Raw genomic sequence first — 26,933 nt, 5'->3', positions numbered from 1 at the left:
TAGAAGAGGTGTTAATGAACTCTTTAGACTTGTCTTTCCTGCTGCTAGTCTTGTCAAATCTATTTGTTATGATGGAGATGAGAGGAGTGCATGAATTATCAAGCCTCACTAGGCCATAATCATTAATTTAAATGTTTAATTTTCTCACCAAAATGACCAATTGTATATCCATACTTCTGGTACCCAGAAGAAAAGAGACTCTGACCAGGCTCCTTTCAAAATATTCAATGATTAATTTATTATAAAACAAAACTCCTGACCAAGTTTCAAGAACTAGTTGACACATGATTGTAATCTGGAAGTGTAACTAACTAACCCTTTTAAACTTCTCAGCGCACACAGACAATCAAATGACACAGATAGCCTCTGCAGTCATACGGATGAAAAGAAACACTTAGAAAAAAAAAAATTCATGGAGGTTGGTCTTAAGTTCTCTCGGATGAAGACATGGCGTTGGGCCGAGTAGATGTTGGGAAATTCACCAACGATTCTTCAGCATGGAGGAGTGTATCGTGGACCAACTCTGTCTCAGCTAGCAAGTTCAAAATTATGCAGACAAACTACATTCAGTTGAGGATTATCTGGCTACAGGTTGAGACCATATGGTTTCATAAAGCAGAGGGAGAGCGACTGAGCTAGTCAGGGTAGCCTTCTGTTTTCAGCCTTTCTCCAACAAGACTGAAAGCAAAACTACAGGTCAAACTTAAGGATTTTTCCTTTGCCATGTGATTACTTGTCTGTCTTCCAGCTTTTCATTCATTAAAGTTCTTTGCAGTTCAAAACAAAACTCTTTCAAGTACTATACAGCTTGGGTGATTTCTTGGAAGAGGCCTGCTTGCTGACAGTTTCAAGGTGAACTTATGACCCTTTTTAAAGTAAAAAATTCTCAGGCAGCCTCTAATGCCCAAATACTGCAATGTCCTTCTATATTTTAAAAAGAAAAATCCAGTTTAAAGAGATATAATTCTAACAATTGGGTTCATTTGCTGCAGCTACACAAGATCCATGTAATGGGAACCAGTGGTACCAGCATGACACTAAGCACAGTATAAAACTGTCGTCAAAGGGGACTGATGTAAATGGCTCAGCAGTTTATTAACAATTTATGAAGAATTGATTGATATTTTTAAAAATTGGGAATGGACTGATAGCACTTTCACCCATCAAGAACATCTTCAATTACCTCTTTACACCTGTATTATCCCAGGAATCCATTCAAGCTCCTCCTCCTTCATTAACATGATGTCCCTTGGTGACAATCTGTGCACCATGAGATCAGCTTGCTCATGTTTGCTATAATGCCAAACTTTACTCCACCATCACCTTACTTAACCTTCCACTGTCTTTGCTCCCTGACTGCTCGTCCAACATTAGTCTTGGATGTGCTGCCATTTGTTCCAACTAAAAGTTGGAATGATTGAAGTCATCATGGTTGGCTGTACCATAAACAATCTACCTTTGTAACTGATTCAGTTGTCTTCCCTGGCTGTCTCCTCAGATGGAACTAGATCTTTCTAAAGCCTTGTTTGAACTTGAGCTGAGCTACTGACCATTTTCTTTCCATCACAAAGACCACCTACTCTTTCACTTCTAACATCACCCACCTCTGCTTTTACTTTGATCTTTTAGTCTTGTTGAAACAATTCATTCATGCCTTTGTCGAAAAGTTAATTCTTAAATTGACAATCTTCTGGCTTGCTACATTGGCAACTGGTCTCAATGCCTCAATTTTAAAATTCTCATGATTGTTTAAATCCTTCTGCGGTCTTTTCTTAGCCTGACTCTAAGCTGCCACAGAGCTACAAGCCAATCCATCTTCCTGTGAATCAGGTCTCTGACGCAACCTCCAGCAGCATACCCCCCCCACCCTCCCATCAGTCCTTTTGCCACAGAATCGTTGGTCGAGCCTTGAACAATCTTAGTCTTGGTTCCATGCTCTGCAGTACGTTCCATAAACAAGTCCAGTTCCCTCTCCTGTTAAGACCCTTCTTAAAGTTCTTGGTCACCCCTCCGAATATCTCCTTTGCCTTGGCACCTAGTTTCCCTTGTGTGCCTGAAATACATACTGACACTTTTCATTGATAAAGATCTATGTAGATCCATGTTGTCATTAAAGGAGTGTGATTCGAATATGAATGTATAGCTGCAAAGGAAATTATGCAAATATTGTGATTCTGAAATAAAAGGAGACAATGCCAGAAGCGCAAACAGACCTGTCAGCTTCTGAAATGTTTAAATGTATTTGATTCATTGTCAGGACAAGAAATTGGCCTTATTCATATTCCAGTTTAACACGTGGATGGCCTTACTTTTCTGGAGTTTATGGCCTCGAGCTTAATGACAATACAGTATCTCTTTGGAAAAGATTCACCTCTTGATGAACCACAGTTATGCTTACTGCCCTAAAGTGACCTTGATCCAGGGAACATAGTTTGTATGGTAACCTAATGGTTATGATGCTGGACCAGCAACCCAGGATTCAAATCACCCAGTAGTAGATTGTGAAATTAAATTCAATAAATTTAGTAATTGGTTTGTAGCAGGGAAGTTACCATGAAAGGTTGCCATTTTGTTAAAATACTCAATTTTGTCAGGTCCTTTGGCAAAGGTCTCACTTATGTCCTACACTATAGTTGACTTTTGAAGCCCTCTGACATAAACACTGCCTTATCAGGGTCACCCACATCCTGTGCACAAATTAAAAACTGATTATGTGTCTAGCCACCAAGGATGAGCTAAGTTCTCAACTGGCTCTTAGCTTATAACAGTGAATACTGCTTCCTTTAAATGTTTTTGTAATCTTCTCCTTTATAATAAGCCAACTTTATTCAATTTTTAAATAATGTTCATTTAAAACATTTTAAACAATGCATATATTTAAACATTGAAGCATAGGTTACAAAGGTTGTGACTGTCCTGACCAGTGACTGTGTTTGCATTTTGAGAAGAAATAATGCATTGCTTAGTGCACACGTTAGAGATGCCGTGACAGTTACTTCACGATTCTCAAAAAGTACAAGCATTAGATAGGTTGTTCAGCATCAGGAAATCTTTGAACATGGAACCATGGCTGGGTTGAGATCATGAAGTTTGGGAGAGCATGTACCTGGATTCAATGTTCATGATCCCAGTGGTTGCACCATGTCAGTTGTGGAGGGAAGGTGGAGAAGTTTATGGGTGCTTTTTCTTTGGCAATGACTTCATGTCGTATTTTTGGGGTATGTAGTGAAGCGGATGAGGAATTGTCAAGTCAACTGTATGAAGGAAGTTCCTTTTGTTGAAATGTGATTCAGGAAAAAAATGTTGCTACATTTGGGAAAAAAAAATATTTGTATAATGTACAGTGAACAAAAATGAATAGCTATTTGGAGAGGAGCAAAACAGACTTGACATGAAAAGAGAAAACAAGTTGAATCGAGTGTCTGTTAGACATGAAGTTATATCATAAAATAATCAAATGGGCTAATCTTTTGATATTGTACTAATGAGTTAGTAGCATCTGTATGCTGCAAGCACAGTTTGAATTTCAGGTTTCACACACATTACTGTGAAGTGTGTTGCATTTCTGAAAAGGCATATCTGTTATAATGCACAGTGAGATGGACTTGGCGATGACAAAGATTTTATAGCAAAAGAACCAGAGGATAGATTAGATTTTTTTAATGCAGCAAATTGTTCTGTCTGCAGTGCATTGCCTCAGTGACGAAAGCGGATTCAATAGTAATTTTCAAAAGGGAATCGAATAAATACTTGAAAGGGAACAATTTGTGGAGCTATGGGAGCAGGAGTATGGGCCTAATTGCATAGCTCTTTCAAAGAGCTGTCACAGGCTCTGGCTGTTCACCCTCCCCCTTTAGAACATCCTGCAGGGAGGCAACATAGGATCCTGGTGTCACACCTGCCGCCACAGAAATATCTGTGTTCCCCTGATATGTCAATCCAAAATGTGTCCCACTCCCCCCACCCATGCAGCTGAGCCACTCGTGGTGCCATGGGCTTGGCACTTGCTGCATTCCCCTGAGAAACCATTTCTCCCAGCAGTATCCAAATGGAAAATCTGTTAGAGAGGAAGATGGATCCAGGTGACTCCTGCAGAACCTGTCTAGTGCTTTTTATTCCATCTGATGGTCACCCATTCCCTTTCTGCCTGTGCACTCTTTACCTGTGGTGTGATGATCTCATCCTTGCGGATGCTCTACAGTGACTCCAGCCATAGCTCCAGCTCCAAAACATGGATTTCAAGTAGCTCCAACTGGAAATACTTCCTGCACATTTGGTCACCTTGGACATTGGAAATGTCCCTGACTTCCCACATTGCACAGGAGTATTCCACTTCGTCTGCAGTGATTTACCCAAAAACTACTTCCTTTTATTTTACTTCTAGTTTAAAGAATATTAAGGACAGAAGGAACACTCACCAGATCCTACCTAGCAAGGATGCTGCTCTTCTTTCTGAGGAAAGATAGACAATGAAAGGAACACCACCTTTCCTCTTCACCAAACTCCAACTTCAGAACTCTAGTGTAGACCAAAGCAGCACTGTAAGATGGCCTGTTTTATGCTTTCTGAATCTAGCTTCTGGAAACCTATTTAAACCAGTTATCTAATTAATGAGCTGCAGCTACAAGCAGAGCCTATATAACCTCTGTTTTAAAGCTGGACTAAAACTCACCTTCTCTGAACACAAAGAGCAACTTTTAGTTAATTGCTCAATCAAAGAAAGACTAGATGTTAGATAGAAATTAACCCTTAAAAGTCCCTCTCTCACCAAACTCCAACTTAAGCGCTGTAATGCAGCCCAAAGCAGCACTCCAGTGCAAATCATGCCAAGTGAAGTTTTTAAATTGAAATTTATCCTGAGTGCACTCTATTGATATTTTATGTTTAACTATTTTCAGCTTTTTCTGCATCAAAGCCCTGTCAATTACTTGGGATTTTTAATAGTATTGTTGCAGTTTTTTGACCACTATCTAAAAGCATTGCCTATCAATGAATTAAAATGCCATGGCAGAATTGCAGTTATATCCTATCCATTTTATTGTAGGTAAAGAGTAGATTTTGTTAAAATGAATCATTTGTTTACTGAGATTTAACTGATTTTGGATCTCTTGTCAGAATTAAATTTTGCCAATTGAGCTACCTGTACTCAATATTCAATGTAAATTGGAAATGCAAATCCAATAGAGACCTGACTCTGGTTCCAGCTGAGTAAATTCCTCTGAATCCTGAGAGAGGGGGTGATGGCTTGAGATGTTGCAGCATGTAAATGGGGGAATGCATCTAAATATCAACTAATTTCCATATTTTTTTCCATCTTTAAGCAAACCTAGAGCATTCTCCACATGGTTGAACCATACTTTGGCAGGAAATGCATCTAACATTTTTAGTTTTGCCATTGTTGCTGGAAAGCTGAAAATTTGTTTTGGGTTAATCTCTGTAGAAAGAAAAGCCATTTTATCATAACCTCTACACAAAGCAGAAGAGAATTGACTGTGCGGTGATTTAAACCTTATTGAATAAGAGCCACTATAGCTGCTGCTGGATCTGTTTTCCATTTTGTTTTGTAACCTATAAGCTTCTGCATCCAGGTGCCATGATAATACCTGTATGGCATAGCCAAATACAAAGGTCATTGCCAATACGTTTAGAATTAGCAGTTAGTGCAATCTCCAGATTTGTGGCAGAGAGTTGCATATTTCCTTTTCAACTTTTGAGCTCAGATCTACAGTATTCTATGCCCCTCATTACTTAATGTTGTTGTATCTTTTTGCTTTATAATATGCCTCTTTACTTTCACGCTAATCTCTTTCTCTCTCGACAGCTGAAAACTGGATTATGCCCCTTAACATGGCCAGTAAAGGCAGCTTCCCAAGGTTTTATTTCCTGTTGAGGTGCTTTTACACTGAATTGTTGTTGTCTGTGCAGTTAACCACTGACAGTGACTTGGGCATAATATGTAAGAAGTGATGTTTCAAGCCCCCTCTACTGCTTTGGCTTGACTTGGTACTGGCTGTAGTTGTGCAAGTAACACATGCTAGTTATGTAACCACAGGTTTCCAACCTGCAACATAACAAGGTGCTGACATTTTTTTAAAATGGCTAATATATTTATCCTTGGCAAACTATTCAGACTGGGTTTTAGCGATAAAATCATTACTAGAATCAAACCAGTATAAATAAAGTGTTTTTTAAAGCTAATTAGATTTTCACAGTACCTTCTATTTCCTTGACACCTAAGTGCACTAAATAGTTGCACTATCCATGTGATTAATTTCAAATGTAATTATTTTCTAGGATATTGATGAATGGAATATCAGCCGTTTGAATACAATTTTGGATGTGGTAGCAGAAGAAAGTGGCATTGCTATCGAAGGTGTGAACACACCGTATTTATACTTTGGCATGTGGAAAACAACTTTTGCTTGGCATACTGAAGATATGGATCTGTACAGCATTAACTATCTACATTTTGGAGAGCCAAAATCTTGGTAGGTGTAATGACTATGTTGCATTTAAGTTTTATTTCTTGTTGCATATATTTAAGGACTGGTAAAGAGTAAATTATTTTGCTTCCCCCACTCCTTAAAAATATACTGTTTAGAAACAAACTCCTGTATTGAATGACCCACAGCTTGCACTTTGTACTTAGGCAGTTTGTCATGAGGTTAAGGAGAAACAATGGCTTGGGTCTTCCGCAGAGCATCAGTCATCTTTGGATTGCTGATTCGCTCGAATTTTTCCATACCTTGATGCTGATTTGTATTTCCTGCTGGGTCTTCTGAGCCTGGCTTCTCCAGTAATGTGGGGTGACACGTCCTTTGGTGACCTCCATCGCAGCACAGTAGTGCCGGGGGTGGGGGAGCAAGACACATGCATTTTTACAATACTGGCTGCCGTTAAGTTTAAAGGTCCAGTGTGAATGTTAATGAATGGGTGATTGGATGAATCGGTCGGGTGGGTGAGGCAAGGGGGGCGGGGTGGGGGTGGATTCTGTAGTTACCCAAGGTTTAGACTCGGATTTTCCTGTCTAACGTTTCATGGTTAACTATTCAGGGAAGTCCCGTGGAACTGTTCGAAGTCTCTGATTCTAACTCAAAGTCGGAAGCATTCACGGAGGCCTGTTGGAAGCTCAAACTTCTTGGGCAATTCTAACAGAGGTCAGCGTGCTGGGACTTCTGTAGGGTTCCAATGTACCTCTTGGGTTGTACATCTGGTCTCCAATGATTCAGAGGCAGAAAAGATCTGGGCCAGAATTGCTTCAATTCTGAGATGTCCTGCTTGGTTGGTAATGAGAACATAAGAAATAGGAGTAGAAGACCTATGTTCTGTTGAGCATGCTCTGCTCATCAATATGATCATGACTGACCTTGGGCTTCAACTCCACTTTCCAGCTCACTCTCCATATTCCTCGATTCCCTGAAAGCAAAAATCTGCCAATCTCAGCCTTAAATATATTCAATGATGGCCCATCCACAACCGTCCGGGGTAGAGAATTCTAAAGAGTCAAGAAATTTCTCCTCACCTCAGTGCTAAATGATTGCCTCCTTACCTAGAAACTCTGCCCCCCCTTGTTCCAGATTCCCAGCCAGAGGAAATGATGTCTCAGTATCTTCCTTGTCAAGCCTTTTCATAATCTTGAATGTCTACAGACTCTCAGAATTTTTACAGTGCAGAAGGAGGCCATTCAGCCAATTATGTCTGCAACAACTCCCTGGTGCAGAAATTCACTTGGTGCCATTCTCCTGCCTTCTCCCTCTCGCCTGCACATTCTTCCTTTCTAGATAACAGCCTAATTCCCTGTTGAATACTTCGATTGAACATGTCTCCACCACACTCTCGGTCACTGCATTCCAGACTTTAACCACTTGCTGTGTGAAAAAGCTTTTCTCGTATTGCTTTTGCATCTTTTGCCAATTACTTTAAATGTTTATCCTCATGTTCTCAATCCTTTCATGAGTGAGAATAGTTCCTCCCTATCGACTCTGTCCAGACCCCTCATGGTTTTGAATACCTCTATCAAATCTCCTCTCAGCCTTCTTTTCTCCAAGGAAAACAGTCCTACCTTCTCCAATCTATCTTCAGAACTGAAGTTCCTCATCCCTGGAACTTCCTCGTGAATCTTTCTGCACTCTCCAATGCCTTCACACCCTTCCTAAAGTGCAGTGCCTAGAACTGGACATAGTACTCCAGCTGAGGCTGAGCTAGTGTCTTATACAAGTTCAATATAACCTCCTTGCTCTTGTACTCTATGCCCCTATTAATAAATCCTGGTATACTGTATGCTTTATTAACTGCCCTCACAACCTGTCCTGCCCCAATAACTTATGCACTTATACACATAGGTCCCTCTGCATCTGCACCCCTTTAGAATTGTACCCTTTATTTTATGTTGTCTCTCCATGTTCTTACCAAAATTAATCACTTAGTATTTCTCCATATAGAATTTCATCTGCACCTGTCCACCAATTCCACCAAGTTGTCTGTCATTTTGAAGTTCTACACTATCCTCCTCACAGTTCACAATGCTTCCAAGTTTCATATCATCTGCAAATTCTGAAATTGTGCCCTGTACACCAAGATCTAGGTCATGAATATATATCAGGAAAAACAAGGATCCCAAAACTGAACCCAGGAACTCCACTACAAACTTTTCTCCAGCCCGAAAAGCATCTATTAACTACTACTCAATTTCCTGTGACTTGGTCAATTTTGTATCCATGTTGCTATTGTCCCTTTTATTCCATGAGTTATAACTTTGCTCACAAGTCTGTTGTGCGACGCTGTATCAAATGCCTTTTGGAAGTCCCTGTACACTGCATCAACAGCATTGCCCTCATCAGCCTTCCCTTTAACCCCTTTAAAAAAATTCCAGCAAGGTAATTAAACGTGATTTTCCCTTAAGAAATCCATGCTACCTCTCCTTAATTAACCCACTTTTATCCATGTGTCTATTAATTTTGACCTGAATTATTATTACTATAAACTTCTCCACCACCAAAGTTAAGCTGACTGGCCTGTAGTTACTAGGCTCATCTTTACACTCTTGTTCAAAAAAGTGTGTAAATGTTTGCAATTCTCCAGTCCTTTGGCATCACCATTGAGTCTAAGGAAGACTAAAAAATTATGGCCAGTGCCTCACAATATCCACTCTCACTTCCCTCAAATGAGATTATCTCTCATCCTTCTAAATTCTAAAGAATATAGATCCAATTTATTCAACTCTCATCATAGGACAACCCTGTCATCCCAGGGACTAATCTAGTGAGCCTTTGCTGTACTGTCTCCTATGTAAGTATATCCTTCCTTAAATTTGGAGACTAAAATTGCATACACAATTCTCCATACAAAGCACTGAACAATTTGCTTTCCTAATTGCTTGCTGTATCTGCATGCCAACATTTTTTTGTTCCTTGTACCAGTACACCCAAGCCTCTCTGAACATCAAATTTATGAGTTTCATGCTTAAAAAAAAATTCTGCTTTTCTATTCTTACGACCAAAATGAATAATCTCTCACTTTTCCACATTATACTCCATCTGTCACCTTGTTGCCTACCTAAGAGACTGCAAAGAGAAAAAGCTTGTGTCCTCCTCACAGCTTGCATTCCCACCTCACTTTATATTGTCAACAAATTTAGCTACATTACTCTGGGTCCCTTTGTCTAAGTCATTAACATAGATTCTGAATAGCTGAGGTCCCAGTGTTGATCCTTGCGACATTCCACTGGTCACAGCCTACCAACTTTAAAATGTCCCATTTATCCCTACTCTCTGCTTCCTGTCCATTAACTAATCCAATATCCATACTAATTTATCACCTTCAACTGCTGCATGAGCCCTCATCTTGCCAATCAACCTTTTGTGTGGCACCTTATCAAATGCCTTAGTATACTACATCTACTGGATCCCCTTTATCGATCCTACTAGTTACATCCTCAAAAAACTCATTAAATTTGTCAACAGGATTTCCCTTTTGTAAAATCATGTTGACTTGCTCTAATCATACCAAGTTTTTTTTAAGTGCATTGTTAAGACTCCCTAAATAATAGATTCCAGTGTTTTTCTGATGACTGATGTCAGGCTAACTGCCCTGTAGCTCCCTGTTTTCTCTCTTCCCTTCATTCTTGAATAATGGTGTTACATTTAATAGCTTCCAATCTGCTGGGATTGTTTAAGAATCCAGCATAAATTTGTACCTCTGCAGCTGTCTCTTTTAGAACCCTAGGCTGTAGACCATAACTTAAGATAAGTTTGTGTATGTTATTCTGACTAATGAGTTAAGTTTGTCTTGTGGTTTTCCCTTTGATTATTTTGCTATTGGTGAAATGCAACTAATGGTGATGGAGGGGGTTCCAACAACACAGTTGTACCATTTTAGAAGTGGTGTTGTGCTCTTGGTGAAAGCTGAAGAGTATATAGCAAAATAATCAGAGAATCTAGACCTAATTGACTCAGCACTCATCATAGGATAATCCTCTCATCCCAGGGACCAATCTAGTGAATCTTTGCCCTACTGCCTCCAGTGCAAATATATCCTTCCTTAAATATGGAGTCCAAAATTACAAACAGTATTCCAGGTGTGATCTTAGCAAAACACCATGCAATTTGCTTTGCTCTCCAAATTGCTTGCTGTACCTGTATGCCAATTTTTGTATATATTTGTGTGTATGCAGATGTGAGCATGCGAATGCAAAATCCATAATACCCTGTGCACTTGAAACATCAACTCCCATTGCCTGAGAGCATTTGTGGAAGATAATTGATTACTCCACAATTTTGACACAACAAACGTGTTTCTAGCTTGATGTTCTTTACTTTGAGAACTACAAATAAAAGTTTATAATAATCACCAGAGGTGTGCGCTATATATTACACCCAATTTGAAGCAGCTTGTAGAAATTTCCTTGTCATAGTATCAGAATGTATAAGTAATCATTGTGACACCAGTTTATGGCAGTATTTCCTGAAGTGGGCAAATACCTGGAGCTTATTTTTAAGTGATCTGTTCAATTCTGTTTGAGATTATATCCAGAACATGGTGCCAAACACAACCACATATTAATCTGACTTAACTTTAACACTTTTGAGACAGCACCCAACTAAACATATGAGATGTGAAATTATTGAAGGAACTATCCCTCAACTTGACCATTTAAGTATATAATTTGATTTGATACAACTGAAGGTTGCAGGACTCTTAGTAATGGTGCTTAAGGCTAAGAGTACTACAGCTTTCATCTGCACCCCGTTGTGTGCCAACTTGTTCTCAAAGAAGAAAGTGAGTGAGTTTTTGTGTGGCCAGCTGGAGGATTCTGAAGATGTGTGTCACGGCTAGTGCTACTTGTGTTTGAAAGTTGTCACAGAAGTGAGGGGAGTGATTGTGAAGAAAATAGCAGGTGCGTTTTTTAAAAATTCATTCACAGGATGTGGGCTTCGCTGGTTGGGCCAGCATTTATTGCCCATCCCTAATGCTCATCTCATTCCAGTGTGCAAGTAGTAGCAGGAGTTTCAGTAAAGTGTGAAAGAAAAAAAGGAAAGACTTGCATTTATTTAATTAACTGCTTTTTGAAGTGCAGTCAGTGTTGCAGTGTAAGAAATGAACTGCCAATTTGTGCACATCAAAGTCCCATTAACAGCAATGAAGTAAATGATCAAACAATCTGTTTTAGGTGTTGGTTGAGGGATAAATGTTGTTCAGGACACTGGGAAGAATTACCTTGCTCATTTTGAGTAGTGCCATATGATCCTTTGCGATAACCTAAGTGGGCAGATGAGGCCTTGATTTATTGTCTCATCTGAAAGAAGGCACCTTTGACAGGGCAGTGCACTCTCAAGTGCAAGGCTGCTTTTAAATTATGTTACTGTTGCCTGATTTCTGCTTCCCTTAATCAGACTAAGTAATGCTGGCAGCTCATCGTTCATGATGAAATGAGGCACATAATCCACAGGCGTCCTGCTGATGTCATTGGACACTGCAAGCGATTGTTGGACTGATTTTGTGCCTGTTTTTGGTGCAGTTGAATTTCTCTCAGTGTCACCTAGTGGTACAGAGTGAATACTTCAATAGTGCAGTTCAAATGCTGTGCTGTTTTTGAAATAAATACTCTATTGTAGCTCTTGGATCCAGTGTTACAATCATTTGCCAATCTGAACTGGTCAAACCAGAGTATTTGAGTAAAGTCTGTGAGCATGATTTTTTTTAATGTTAAATCTTGCTGCCTGACTTCTGAATTCAAACTTGCTAGGTCATTCCTCTGTCTGAATCAATAGTGATGCACTTATTTATACAATAAAAAATTTATTTCCAGCAATATACTAGTTAAGCATGTGAATCGATCTGTAAGAACATTCTGCTCATTTTTTTTGTGACTGCAAGATATTCTGTAGGTAAGGCTTCTTGTATTGCTTGTTCTTTTTGGATCTGTCCCCATCAATAATTTATGCTGATAATTCAGATTTTAAAGACTAGGATGGGAAAGTGGTTTATGGATATCGGATAGGAGGAGAAGGACATTTTTGTTCTAATTCTGTATGTCCATAACACATCCTTTCTCATTAATAATGTGTTCATCCATGTCATAATTTCAGCTATTTTAGATTCATCACATTTTTAATACATAGAGGCAAGAATGAGAAAAGAGAACTTGCTTCCAATAGCCTGAAGAATATGGTCCAGGATCGATGTGCTTTGGGTTGAGTGATATAATAGGCACTGGCTTAAACTCAGCCTAAAATGATATGCATGTCTCTGTTATAATGTATATCATATTATAATGTAATCCCAGGGTTGGGATGTGTCACAAATTATTTAAATGTGGGACTGAAATTGGGTGTTTAATAAGCAGCTAATATAAGTAAAGGTTTGATTGAAATGGATCAAATTACACATTTTGGTAGCCGCACAGAATCTCAGATTATTTGTGTGGCTCTGCTTTAAGATCTGCCCTAAGGATATCCTTAAAAACCTAATGGAAAATTCTGATTTTGAAATTTTCATAAATGTAAATGGCGATTATGAGGTGTGGACAAGCAATAGATTATCCCAAGCTAGCTTGAAATAAAGAACGAAAGGGTAAGAAGTTTTAAAAATTTTGTTCATGGAATATGGGTGTCACTGGCAAGGCCAGCATTTATTGCCCATCCGTAATTGCCCTTGAAGCAGTGCATTGAGCACCTTCTTGAACCACTGCAGTCTATGTGGTGTAGATACACCCACTGTGCTGTTGGGGCGGGAGTTCTAGAATTTTGGTCCAGTGACAATGAAAGAACATTCCAAGTTAGGATGGTGTGTGACTTGGAGGGAAACTTGCAGGTTGTGGCGCTCCCAAGCTGCCCTTGTCCTTCTAAGTGGTGGAGGTCACGGGTTTGGAAGGTATTGTTGAAGCATCTCTTGAGTTGCTGCAATGCATCTTGTAGAGGGCAGTCATCCAGGCAAGTGGGGAGTATTCCATCGCACTCCTGATTTGTGCCTTGTAGATGGTGGACAAGCTTTGTGAAGTCAGGAGGTGAGCTACTTGCTTGGATTCCTAGTCTCTGAGCTGCTTTTGTAGCCACAGTATTTATATGGCTGGTGTGTTAAATTTCTAGTTAATGGTAACCCCCCATGGTGTTGATAGTAGGGGGTTCAGTGATTGTGCTGTTAAATGTCAAAAGGAGGAGGTTAGATCCTCCCTTGTTGGAGATTGTCATTAGCTGGCACTTGTGTGGTATGAATTTTACTTGCCATATTTCAGCCCAAGACTGAATGTCGCCCAGACCTTGCTATATGCATATATGGACTGCTTCATTATCTGAGGAGTTTTGAAGGGAACTGAATACTGTGTAATCATCAGTGAACATTCTTAATCTATTACTTGTACATAACTAATGATAGTAAGTAAAAATAAGAGAAAAACATCTGTGAAAGTATCAAAATCAGAATCTTTTATTGGTTCTGTAAGTCCGCTGATGAACATGTATAGCCCTTTACGATCATCAACTTCCAAGTGTCATGCAGAAGCTTGCAACTACAGAGTGCCTTCATGCTCAAATTACTTTCCAATACGAAGTACTTCTAAAGTTTAATCACTGTTGTGATTAAATGCATAATCACAATCATCAAGTGCATTCAATTTGCATAGAACCAGGTCCCATAATTATCAGTAAGTGACTAGCTAACTTGTTCCATTGGTCTTGGTTGAGAGAGAAATGCTGGCCAAGCTGTGGTGAGAACTTCCCTACTGTTCTTTGACGATGGCATGGGATCTTTTATAGCCAGTTGAGCAGAGAATTGGGACTTTGGTTTAAGGTCTCATGTGAAATACAGCAGCTCTGATAATGCAGTGCTCCCTCAGTGGCACTGAAGTGTCAACCTAGGTTATTTGCTTCTGCGTGAGACTTGAACCCAGGATCTCTTGATTTTGAGGCAAGAGTGCTACTACTGAGACAAATGCTGAAAATATGCATGAAATAAAAAAGGGAAAAATATAAATGTTGAAAATCTGAAACAAAAACAGACCAATATTGAAAATATACACCAGATCGGTGTAAGTAAAAATAAGAGAAAAACAAGCATGTAAACAGTAAGTGGGTAGTAAGAGGTTGAGTGGGTCATATTAGGGATAAGAGAGTGATATATGCTTGCAAGTGGAGGGCAAGGCTAGAATATTTAGGCAATTCTTTCATTGGAGTTTATTAAGGCAGAGGAATCTGACAAAATCTTGGTAGAAGCAGAGATAATGGAGGCAATTGATGGTATGAAAATTGAAAAGGCAAAAGTACTGACTATGCTTAGGGTAGATAAGTCATAGCTTGCATCCCATGTTGCAAAAGGAAATAGGGTGGAGATAGTGGAAGGGCTTGCCTTAATTTTTCAAGCTTCCCTAGATATGGGGAAGGTGCCAGAGTATTGGAGAGTGGCAAACGTGATACCCTTATTCAAGAAGGGGTGCAAGGACAGTAGTAGCAACAAAGGCCAGTTAGTCTAGGCAAGGTTTCGGAATCCTTAAATCAGGGAAAGTATCAATAAACATTTGGAGAGGTTTGAGTTAATTGAGTCATTATGGATTTGTAAAAGGCAGATCAAGCTTGACTAATCTAATTGAATATTTTAATTAAATAATGGCTAAGATTGATGAAGGGAATGTGGTGGATGTTATCGACATGCATTTTAAGAAAGCGTTTGCTAAGGTACCACATAAAAGGCTGGTTAACAGAATTGAGGCTTATGGAATAGGAGGGTCAGTGTGAAATTGGATTAAAATATTGGCTTAAGGACAGAAAGCAGTGAGTCATGCTAGATGATTGTTTTTCAGCCTGCAAGGTAGACAATGTTGTTCCATAAGGGTCAGTGCTAGGAACCCTTTTATTTTGCTATGGATAAATGACTTGGATCTTGGAATATGGAATAAAATTTCAAAGTTTGCTGATGATACCAAACTTGGACTGGCAAACATTGAGGATGATAGGAATCGACTGCAACAGAACATAGATAAGATAGCAGAATGGGCAGAGAAGGAGTGGGTGGAATTTAATACAGAGAAGTGTGAGGTAATGCATTTTGGCAGAAGGGATGGGGAGAGGCAATATAGACTTAATGGCACAATTCTAAAGAACGTGCAGGAACAGGGGGATCTGGGATGCTTGAATTGATCTTTGTAGGTGCTAGGACATACTGAGAGAGCGTGGTTAGCAAAATATATGGGATCTTGGGCTTCATAAATAGAGGCATTGAGTACAAAAGCAGGGAAGTTATGCTCAATCAAAATAAAGATCTGTTTGACCCCAGCAAAGACCAGTTCTGGTCACCACACTTTAGGAAAGATGTGAAGGTTCTTAAGACGGTGCAGAAGAGATTTACTAGAATGGTTCTGGAGGGTGGGGGGGGTGGGGTGGGAGGTGATGGGGGGGGGTTACTTATAATGTTGAGTTGGAAAGGCTGGGGTTGCTCTCCTTGGGGATTGAGGGAGGATTTGATAGAGAAGTACAAGATTATGACAGGTTTAGATAAGGTAGACAAGGAAAATCTCTTCCCATTAGCTGTTTGTACGAGGATTAAGGGACACATTTAAGATTTTGGGCAAGAGATGCAGGAGGAATGTGAGAGAATTTTTTCATGCAGCAAGTGGTAATGACCTGGAACTTGCTGCCCATGAAGGTGGCAGAAGCAGAAACCATCAGATTTCTAAAGTAAATCGAATGGGCACTTGAGGAAAATAAACTTGCAGGGTTGCAGGGACCAAGTGGAGAGAGTGGGACTGACTAGATTATTCTGTGGGGAGCCAGCATGGATTCAAGGGGCCAACTAGCCTCCTTTTGTACCATAAATGACTCCATGACTATAATTTCCAGTGTAAGGAAGTATACTAACAGATGCCAGTACTTTGTTGTTTCTCTTTATGTGGGTTGACTGATCTGTAGTCTATTTCTAGCATTTTCTAAATACATAATGGCTCTGATCTTCCAATTGGAGTTGCAGCAAACGTTCAGAGATCCACTGGTGTTGAGCATCGGGACTCAGAGGAAGTCCTGGGGCTTGCATGTGCACAGCACTTCAGCAGGAACTTCAAGCTTCTGAAGGGCAGTGATATGCTGCCTGGATCCTTCTGTATATTCTTCTGACACTGTAACGTTTTTAATAGAATTGATCCCGCCATCAGAGAGTTGGGCAAGATGCCTTGAACTTGCCCAGAAATTTACACCAGAATGCCTAGAACTTTTAATCACAGATGAAGGACCAGGGCTGGAAGTGATTTACAGTGGAAGCTGTGCTGGAAAGGAGTTTTCCTTATACAAAATGTGTTGTACAAAAAACAAACTTGCTGAACAATCCCCACCCTGAGCATCAGGTTCAGTAGTATAAACACATTTAAAAGCTGGAGTGAATCCAATACCCTGTAAACCCCTGTATAAACAATTCAAAACACTGAAAACCACTTCTAAACAATTTAAAAGAAAACAAAAAGAAAACAACAAAGTGTTTAAAAGGTTAGAAATTGTTACACATTTACTAGATTTACAGTACTGTAGAACGCACTTTACCATTTATTTTTCTTTTATGCACTTTTAAAATTCATTTCAAGACTTTTCCATGTTTATTTATATCACATTAAAGTTATCTGAAGTCATAAAACCAACAAATGATTAAAAATTATTTAAAAAAATACTTAACTTTAAAAAAGTTACCTCTATACTGCAAGGCTTCTGGGCCTCAAGGAACATTTCTTCCATGGCTGACATCAAAGGTGGTGTGGCTTCAGCTTTCCTGCACCTCGTCAATACCTCTCATGACTCTCGAGCCCCTGAAACTCTGGAAAAGAAACGGCTGTAGTTTAAATCGCAGTCAGCAGCGAGCACCTTGGCCTCGCCACTGACTGGAAGAACTGTGCCAATATTTTCGATGATGTTGGGAATTTGGTTTACAGTTGGAATAATTTCTTCTCAGGCCCTAAGAAATACTTGCATTTATATAGTGCTTTTCATGACCACTGGATGTCTCAAAGCACTTTACAGTCAATGAAACACTTCTTGAAGCGTAGTCACTGTTGTAATGTAGGAAAAATAGCAGCTAATTTGCGCTCAGCAAACTCCCATAAACAGCAATGCAATAATGACTAGGTAATTTGTTTTTTGTGGTGTTGATTGAGGGATAAATATTGGCCAGGTCACCAGGGATAACTCCCCTGCTCTTCCTCAAAGTTGTGTCATGGGATCGTTTTGCATTCACCCGAGCAGGCAGATGGAGCCCCGGTTTAACGTCTCAACCGAAAGATGGCACTTCCGACAGTGCAGTCCTCCCTCAGTACTGCATTGGAGTGTCAGTCTTGACTTTTGTGTTCAAGTCCTGGAATGCTTGCTGGGGAAGGCTGCAGCAGGAACAAATTAATGTAAATTTCAACAGCTAAATTTACAACAAAATGACAAAATACGTAGAAAAGCATTTTAGTCGTCAAACTATCTTTGTGCATGTTTGAAAGTCTTAGAATTTGTTATTTTTGTTTAATGTATAACGAGAGAACATTGGTCGTCTGTGATAGAACTTGTTGCAAGAATATAGTTAAGAGCATGGTAGCAGTATAATTGGGATGTGGTTGTCTGGGCAACATACCAGCGCATTGCTGACCGATATTGACTGTCAACCTGGCAATGCCTCTATTTTAAAATTCTCATCCCTGTGTATAAAGACCTCCATGGCCTTGCCTCTCCCTATCTTCCAGCCCTACAATGCTTTGAGATCACTGCATTGCTACAAGTCTGACTTTTTGCTCATCCCTGGCTTTCTTCACTATACCATTGGCAGCTGTGCCTTCAACTGCCTTGGCCTTAAACTCTGAAATAACTTCCGTGAACTCTCTGCCTCTTTCTCCTCTAGGTTGCCCCTTTAAAACTTACCTTTTTGACCAGCGGCCATCTACTATCATACCCTGCTGTGGCTTGGTGTAAAATTCTGTCTGGTAACACCTACAGTGAAGCACCTTGGGACGTTTTACTAGATCGAAGACTCTTTATAAATACAAGTTGTGTTGGTTAAGTGCCACTAGAGTTGTTCTTCAGACCTTCATTAGATGAATATGTTGCAACTGACATCAGTGTTCATCTTCAAGCATCCAGCTGGTGAAGGTTAGTACTGGATCCAGTACTATTTATTTGAGTTAAAATTTATAAGCTTACACATTCTAACTCAATCACCCCACAGTTTCAATAAACGTCTCATATTTATTTGGGCTCAAGTGAAATCCCAGTTAATGTCCACCCCTTGCATACAATTAAATACAGTTAATGTACAATTAACAATCAAGCTTGGCCTAAATAGCCAAGTGGTTATGGTACTGGGTTTGTAACCCTAAGATTAAGAGATCAAGAGTTCAAATCTCACAATGGCAAACTATGAAACAATGTAACTTCATCTGAAACAGATGGAAACAGGTTTACTCAAAAGAGTATCAAGAGTTCAAATCTCACAATGGCAAACTATGAAAAATGTAACTTCATCTGAATAGGAACAGATGGAAACATGTTTGTACTCAAAAGAGTTACAATTAGCAATCAGTGTGACAACTGGAGTGTGTTTTTATATTCAGAAACTATAATAATGGGTCAGGACATAATGCAGACTGATCCTAACTAGAATCAGGAGCCTCTTTGAGTTCTTGTCCATAAGTGAAGCTATTTTTAACTGTTGAAATCTACTGATTATGTTGCGCAATATACATGACGAATAATAGGGGACCCAACACAGATCCCTGTGGTATGCCACTGGACACTGGCTTCCAGTCACTAAAGCATCCTTCTGTCATCATCCTCTGCCTCCTACAACTAAGCTAATTTTGAATCCACCATATCAAATTACCCTGAATCCCATGTGCCTTTGCCTTCTTTATAAGTCTCCCATGTGGGACCTTGTCAAAGGCTTTGTTGAAATCGATATAACCTACATCAACTGCTCCACCCTCATCTACGCACCTGGTCGTCATCTCAAAAAAATTCAATCAAATTTGTTAGGCATGACCTCCCTCTGACAAAGCCGTGCTGACTATCCCTGATCAAACCTTGCCTCTCCAAATGGAGATAGATTCTCTCCTTCAGAATTTTCACCAATAGTTTCCCTACCACAGACATGAGACTCACTGGTCTGTAGTTCCCTGGAGTATCTCTACAACCTTTCTTAAATAGTGGAATCACATTAGCTGTTCTCCAGTCCTCTGGCACCTCCCCCGTGGCCAGAGAGGAATTAAAAATTTGGGTCAGAGCCTCTGTGATCTCCTCCCTTGCCTCCCTCAGCAGTCTGGGACACAAATCATCCAGACCTGGAGATTTGTCCACTTTTAAGCCTGCCAACACCTCCAATACCTTGTCACTCCCTGTATCAGTTTGCTCAAGAACCTCGCAGTCTCTCTCCACGAGTTCCATACCTTCATCCTCATTCTCTTGGGTGAAGATGGATGTGTAGTAAGTCCATACAGTAAAGTACATACAATATGTGAAGGTAAGTACCAAGCTTACTAAGGAAACTGAGCAGCAAATTTGATGAAGACACATAACAGGTATTTGAGATACCTTTTAGTTCAGTCTTTTTGTAGACTTCACACTGGACTCTGCTGTTCCTTCTGTAGAACGCACAATTGTGTGGTTTGAAATGCATTGCTTCACTGCCATCTACTGGGTGTTATAATACACTACACAAAAAAGGATATCATAAATTATCAAATCCACTGAAATACCAAATTAGTTGATAAGTGCATTCTGTCTATATAAAACTGTTTCAAATCCTTTTCTTCCCAGTTTGTTTTCCAGCTGTTGTGTTAAGGTGCACAATTTGCTGCACAGAAGCCATGTCCCAAATCATTTTAAAGCATCAGAAATTATTTATTTTTTCATTGGGAATAAAAATCACCAAATCTTGGTCATGAGTGCAATCTGAACAAATGCCTGTCGTTAAAATTCCTTTGCTGTCACACTAGCTGTTATCGTATGAAAAGGATGAAAGAGACTGCCAGGAGCACTGGGCACCATTTATTTCTGTTGTTGACTGCATATGAGACATAAACAAAAAGTGAGAAATCTGTGCTTGTGAAACAAAAAGAGAAAATGCCAGAAACACTCAGCAGGCTGTGCTGCATTTGTGGAGAGAGCAGATGAAACATTATATTTGTTTTGATATCAGTGCTGATATCTATTCTTATCTATTCTTTAACTATTCTTTCTAAGATGCTGCCTGCCCTGTTGAGCTTTGTAGCACTTCCTGTCTGTTTCATATGAAAGAGTATTTGCAGTTTGAAATACCAGGCAAATTGTACTTCAAAAGCAAATTCTGCAGATGCTGCAAATGTGAAATAAAATGTTGGAAATAAAAAGCAGGTCAGACAGTATCTGTAGAGAAATATGTAATGTTTCACAGATGAATGACCTTTCATCAGAATTGGAAAAAGTTAGAAATGTAATGGGTTTTAAGCAGATACAGTGGGAAGGGGAGAAGAACAAAAGGGAAAATCTGTAAGAGTAGAAGAGAGAGGTTATTTCATAAAAGAGATGGTGGTGGTACACAAAAGAGGATAGTAACGGGACAATCAAGAAATAACAGGTGGGTCTAGAGGAGGTGTAAATGGCATTAACAGAATCATTAACAGCAGCTGCTGTCTGAAAAAATGGGAGGAAAAGTTATGATCTGAAATTGTTGAAATCTTATGTTGAGTCAAGAAGACAGTAAAGCGCCCGGTTGAAAAATTCTGCTCCGTGACCTTTATTGGAACAATGTAGGAGGCCAAGGACAAGAGCAATCAGAGTGGATGAGGGGAAGAGAATTAAAATGACAAACTTAATGGCCATACTTGCAGACTGAATGGAGGTGTTCTGCATAGCAATCATCAAACCTGCATTTGGTCGCCCCAATGTAGAGGAGATTGTGTTGCGAGCAGTTTATAGCATATTCTAAATTGAAAGCAGTGTAAGTAAATCGCTATTTCACATGGAAGAAGTGTTTGGGGCCCTGGATTTTGAGAAATAGCTGACAAGATAACAAGGCAGGTGTAGCATCTCCTTGCTTGGGAATGGGGAAGAGGTGGTGGGGGTGAACAAAGAGTGGACTAGGATGTTGCAGAGACAACTGTCTCTTCGAAATGAAAGGGGAGGGGGAGGATGCATTTGCTGGGAGCATCACACTGGAGGCAGAAATGATGGAGGATGATCCTTTGAATGTGGCAGTTAGTAGAATGGAAGCTGAGGATACAGGAAACCCCATCGTGGTTCTGGGAGTGAGAGGAAAGTATGAGGACAAAATGTGGGAAATGGGACCTGCACAGTAGTGGGCCCTGCCACTTTTGTATTTAGTAACTATAATAACGGATTACCCTCCACCATCTTTTGCACATTTCTCTGAAACAAGCCATGTTACTCAGAAAGTAACCTTATCTTATTTAATGTCCAAACACGTGGGATTGCTCCATTATTAACACATCATTTTCTGGTTTCTATTTTGAAACTTAGCAGAGAGCGCACTGCGTTTTGATCCTAGTTATTTTAAAATCTGAAGCAATGAATGAATTTATTTCTTGTCACTACCGATGTTTTCGCTAAGCTGCGTGCAATCGAGCATGACTGTGCAGCAGCTGGAAGCACAACAAAAGGAAACATTGGTCACCACTTGGTATTACTTTCACTGAAACCCCAGTGACAATACTGTAAACTTTTGGGGCAAGGACTGAATTGTGCTATAATAAGAAATTGTAGCTTCTAACTCCTAACAAGAGCTTTGCAAGTCTGTGTGTCATGGGCCATGGGAGGAATGGCAGGGAGGGGGAGGTGGGTTGGTGTTAGCGGATCTTCCACTGCTGGGTGGGAGTAAATACTTAAGGTATTTGCCTGGGATTTCTTCCCCTATGTGCTTCAGATTCCATTGCATTTAGTTTTCTCGCAAGCATTCCATTTGGGGAATATTGGCCGTGATGGACAGAGGACACAGCATCACCCTGTGCATCAATTAAGACTGCAACAATGTGATGCAACCATCTGTGCCTTAATGTACCCCAATTTTGAAATATTTTGCTTGCTTTTTTTGAAAATTTATTACTTAATTTTTTTAATGTTTAAAAAGCAACATATGTTTATAACCCCAGTAATGCTGATATTACCTACATTTTTAAGGTCTTATTAAAAACACAGAAAATGCAAGTTAGCTAGCAGGTCAGGCAGCATCTGTAGAGAGAAAGAGTTAAAGCTTCAGGAAATGTTAACTGTTTCCACAGATGCTATCGCACCTGCTAAGTATTTTTGGCATTTTTTGTTTTTATTTCAGCTTTCCAGCACCTGCAGTATTTTGCTTTTGTGAGCTAGTTAGACTGTGTTTGGAAGCACAATTTGATAATTACTGACTTTTTAAATATATATTAAAAATAAAGTGAAAATATCTTCACTTAAGAAATAAGAATAAATTAAGTACAGGTGTTTCATTTAAAGAAAAAGTTGGTTTCTTCATGTGAAACAAATTGATCTTTGTTCCAGCAGAAATGTTATCAGTTCATGCGTCCCTTTTGTAAATAAAAGTATACCCTTGCGTTTATATCTTTTAAGTGAAGATAAAAATAATTGAATGAAGAAATGGCAAGAAAGCATTCAGTAATTATGTCCCGAAGGTTCTCTTATCTAGAACAGACATAAAATTTTCTTGTTTGAATTACAATTATCATCTTGTTGCCACTTGCTTGTTCCAGATATTAATCATGTAGCATTCTGTAATCAGTCTTTATCTATCATAGTGACATTTCATTATTGCTGGTTGAAATTGGGGTATTTCTCTGTTGAATTATTGACATAGTATGAATGTCTTAGATATTTGTATGTCTTTGTTATGAACTGATTTACTCAGTTCTTTTGCATTGTTGATCTTGAGTACACTTCATTCAGTTGACTTATTTGCTGAACAAGACCATTTGCTTTTGAGAAAAAAGCTATTCTGAAGTTGTTTTAGACTCGGATTGCTGCAATTTCTAATCAGGTTGTTGGCGGATGAACAGGTATATACTTTAACAGATATATACTCTATATAAATAACATTAAATGCAAACATTGCCCAACCAGTCCATGTTAGCATTTGCCCTCTACAAGAGTGACTAGTTCTAATCACGTTAAATTCCACAGTTAAATCTCTTACCTTTAATCCAATACCTATGCCCCTTGTTCTGGACCTCACAACTAATAGACAGAGTTTAAAATTTTTTTTATCTATCCTGTGCCTCTTCTCATATATTTCAACGCCCCTCTTTTGGTCTACAACCGTCTCCAAGATCTTTGCTCCCCTCTAATTCAGGCCTCTTGTGCATTGCCAGTTTTCTCTGTTGTACCATTGGTGGTCGCAGCTTCAGCTGCCAAGCCTAAATGTCTGAAATTGCCTCCCTAAAATTCTCCAGCTCACCACCTCTCTTCCTTTAAGGCATTCCTCAAAACCTCCCTCCTTGACCAAACACTTGATCAGCTACCCTAAAGCTCCCTGTGGTTCCGTGTCATTTCATTTTATGATGCTCCTGTGAAGTGCCTTGGGACATTTCACTATGTCGAAGGCACTATGTGTTGCTCTACTAAAAAAGACCAGATTTTTAAGTCATCCTTCGTATTGCATTTTATCATACCAGGAAGCATCATATTGAATCTGTACACTCTCTAATGCCTAATTGGTGTTGCTAAGACGCGGTGCCCATTATGGCTGTAAGATATTTTAAGGTTTCATATAAACTCATTGTTATCTTCGACATTTATGTTATTTACCTCTTCAGATAAAGTCGAGAATTCCATTAGCTTGTTTCCCCCAAGATTAGCAACCGGAAAATATCCTGAAAGTTCTCTGCTCTTGCGTAGTACTGAGCCAATTCCATTCCGATTACAAAATCCTGCTACTGCTTGATTCTCATGTACTGACATTGAATTCTATCTCTTGCTTTTTTCCTACTTCCCTATGTACTGCTCATATGCTTCAAATACAGTAACCTTCTATAGTGAACTGGTTCTGCCTCAAAGATAAAAACAAAAAACTGTGGATACTGGAAATCCAAAACAAAAACAGAATTACCTGGAAAAACTCAGCAGGTCTGGCCGCATCGGCAGAGAAGAAAAGAGTTGACGTTTCGAGTCCTCATGACCCTTCAACAGAACAGTTCTGTTGAAGTGTCATGAGGACTCGAAACGTCAACCCTTTTCTTCTCCGCCGATGCTGCCGGATCTGCTGAGTTTTTCCAGGTAATTCTGTTTTTGTTTTGGTTTTGCCTCAATATAGTTAAAACAAAAAAAGATTTTGGAAGCACTCAGCAGTCATTCGGCATCTGTTGAGGGAATATTAGTCAGCTCTGCCCCCTGGCAGTACTTGCCTTTGCCCCTGGCCCCGGCGGCACCGGCCCTTGCCCCTGGCCCCGGCGGCACCGGCCCTTGCCCCTGGCCCCGGCGGCACCGGCCCTTGCCCCTGGCCCCGGCGGCACCGGCCCTTGCCCCTGGCCCCGGCGGCACCGGCCCTTGCCCCTGGCCCCGGCGGCACCGGCCCTTGCCCCTGGCCCCGGCGGCACCGGCCCTTGCCCCTGGCCCCGGCGGCACCGGCCCTTGCCCCTGGCCCCGGCGGCACCGGCCCTTGCCCCTGGCCCCGGCGGCACCGGCCCTTGCCCCTGGCCCCGGCGGCACCGGCCCTTGCCCCTGGCCCCGGCGGCACCGGCCCTTGCCCCTGGCCCCGGCGGCACCGGCCCTTGCCCCTGGCCCCGGCGGCACCGGCCCTTGCCCCTGGCCCCGGCGGCACCGGCCCTTGCCCCTGGCCCCGGCGGCACCGGCCCTTGCCCCGGCCCCGGCGGCACCGGCCCTTGCCCCTGGCCCCGGCGGCACCGGCCCTTGCCCTTGCCCCTGGCCCCGGCGGCACCGGCCCTTGCCCTTGCCCCTGGCCCCGGCGGCACCGGCCCTTGCCCTTGCCCCTGGCCCCGGCGGCACCGGCCCTTGCCCTTGCCCCTGGCCCCGGCGGCACCGGCCCTTGCCCTTGCCCCTGGCCCCGGCGGCACCGGCCCTTGCCCCTGGCCCCGGCGGCACCGGCCCTTGCCCTTGCCCCTGGCCCCGGCGGCACCGGCCCTTGCCCTTGCCCCTGGCCCCGGCGGCACCGGCCCTTGCCCCTGGCCCCTGGCCCCGGCGGCACCGGCCCTTGCCCCTGGCCCCGGCGGCACCGGCCCTTGCCCCTGGCCCCGGCGGCACCGGCCCTTGCCCCTGGCCCCGGCGGCACCGGCCCTTGCCCCTGGCCCCGGCGGCACCGGCCCTTGCCCCTTGCCCCTGCCCCCGGCGGCACCGGCCCTTGCCCCTTGCCCCTGCCCCCGGCGGCACCAGCCCTTGCCCCGCTGCTGCCCCCGGCGGCACCCGCCCCACTGCCTTTCCTCCAGCGTTTGCCCATCCTTCTCTTCCCCTTTTCTCTTTTCATAAATTCTCACTCATTTCCTAAAATGGTTTGCGAATATGTAATTATAGTTTGAAAACGTCCCCTTTGCACTATAATAGATTTAGTTCCCTAAAGATCATAGTGGTGTGCAAATGATTCAATGCAGTGTGGAGTAAGTGATGCGACACTGAATTGAAGTGTCAGTTTGGAAGAGAAGCTTTTGTCATCTAGAAATACTTGATGGTATTGACTCATGGGAACAGTAGTATGCCATTCAACCCTTTGAGTCTATTCCACCATTCAGTTAGATCATGGCTAATCTATCTTAATTTACTCCTGTGGCCCTTTCACTACTTTAAATGTCATTTTATATGTTCACAAACTATCTTATGAAACACGTGGTCATTTACATCTCCCAAGAAGTCTTCTACTGTCTCAAGCCATATGTTTGATCCCTATCCTTTGGAACCCATTGCCCGTTAAACAAATCTGATTTCAATTTTGAAAATTTTAATTGACCACAGTCTTTTGGAGGAGAGAATTCTGAATTTCCCACTCCCCTTTATGTGAAAAGTGCTTCCTAATTTCATTCCTGAAAGCCCTAGCTCAAATTTAAGTTGTGCCCCTTTGATTTGGATTCCCCGATGAGAAAATATAGCTCCACTGCTTGTTTGCTACCCAAACCCTTTTATCATTTAAAAACACAACCAAGATTCTCCTTTTTTAGGCTATGGATATCAAAGAATATCCGCCAAATTTTATGACTCAGAACAGTAAAGGATTTTTTGAGGATGTACCTCTCCTTGTTTCTCAAAATGATTTGTGAACAAGTCTCAGCACAGTAAGTCCTCACTTAACATCAACTCGCTTAACCATTATTTCACTTTAACACCGTCAGTGAAGTAGTGTCAATATATCTGTTTAACATTATTGACTTTGTTGTCACTGGCCGCAGCTTTCCTCTTCTGTGGCCTGCCTGCTCACATGACGTTTCCTGCAGTGCTTCTGCCATCGCCCTAACAAGTCCCTCTTCCTCTGGCTCCTGCTCTTCAGCTCCTGGCCTTCAGCTC

At 41.2% G+C, this 26,933-nt stretch overlaps 1 protein-coding gene across 6 annotated transcripts in view; it reads left to right on the top strand.

Moving 5' to 3' along the window:
• Positions 1-26,933, top strand: part of LOC121276875 (lysine-specific demethylase 4C-like) — a 458,082-nt gene that overhangs the window by 54,463 nt on the left and 376,686 nt on the right. For all 6 annotated transcript variants that reach the window (XM_041185473.1, XM_041185475.1, XM_041185474.1 and 3 more), the window contains exon 5: positions 6,295-6,488. In XM_041185473.1, the coding sequence (XP_041041407.1) occupies positions 6,295-6,488 (194 nt within the window). The remainder of the gene's footprint in view (positions 1-6,294; positions 6,489-26,933) is intronic.

This window comes from Carcharodon carcharias, chromosome 4 (genome assembly GCF_017639515.1).
Source record: "Carcharodon carcharias isolate sCarCar2 chromosome 4, sCarCar2.pri, whole genome shotgun sequence".
Classification (NCBI taxonomy): domain Eukaryota; kingdom Metazoa; phylum Chordata; class Chondrichthyes; order Lamniformes; family Lamnidae; genus Carcharodon; species Carcharodon carcharias.
The sequence above is the reverse complement of the archived record's forward strand: the minus strand, read 5'-3'. Positions and strand labels throughout refer to the sequence as shown.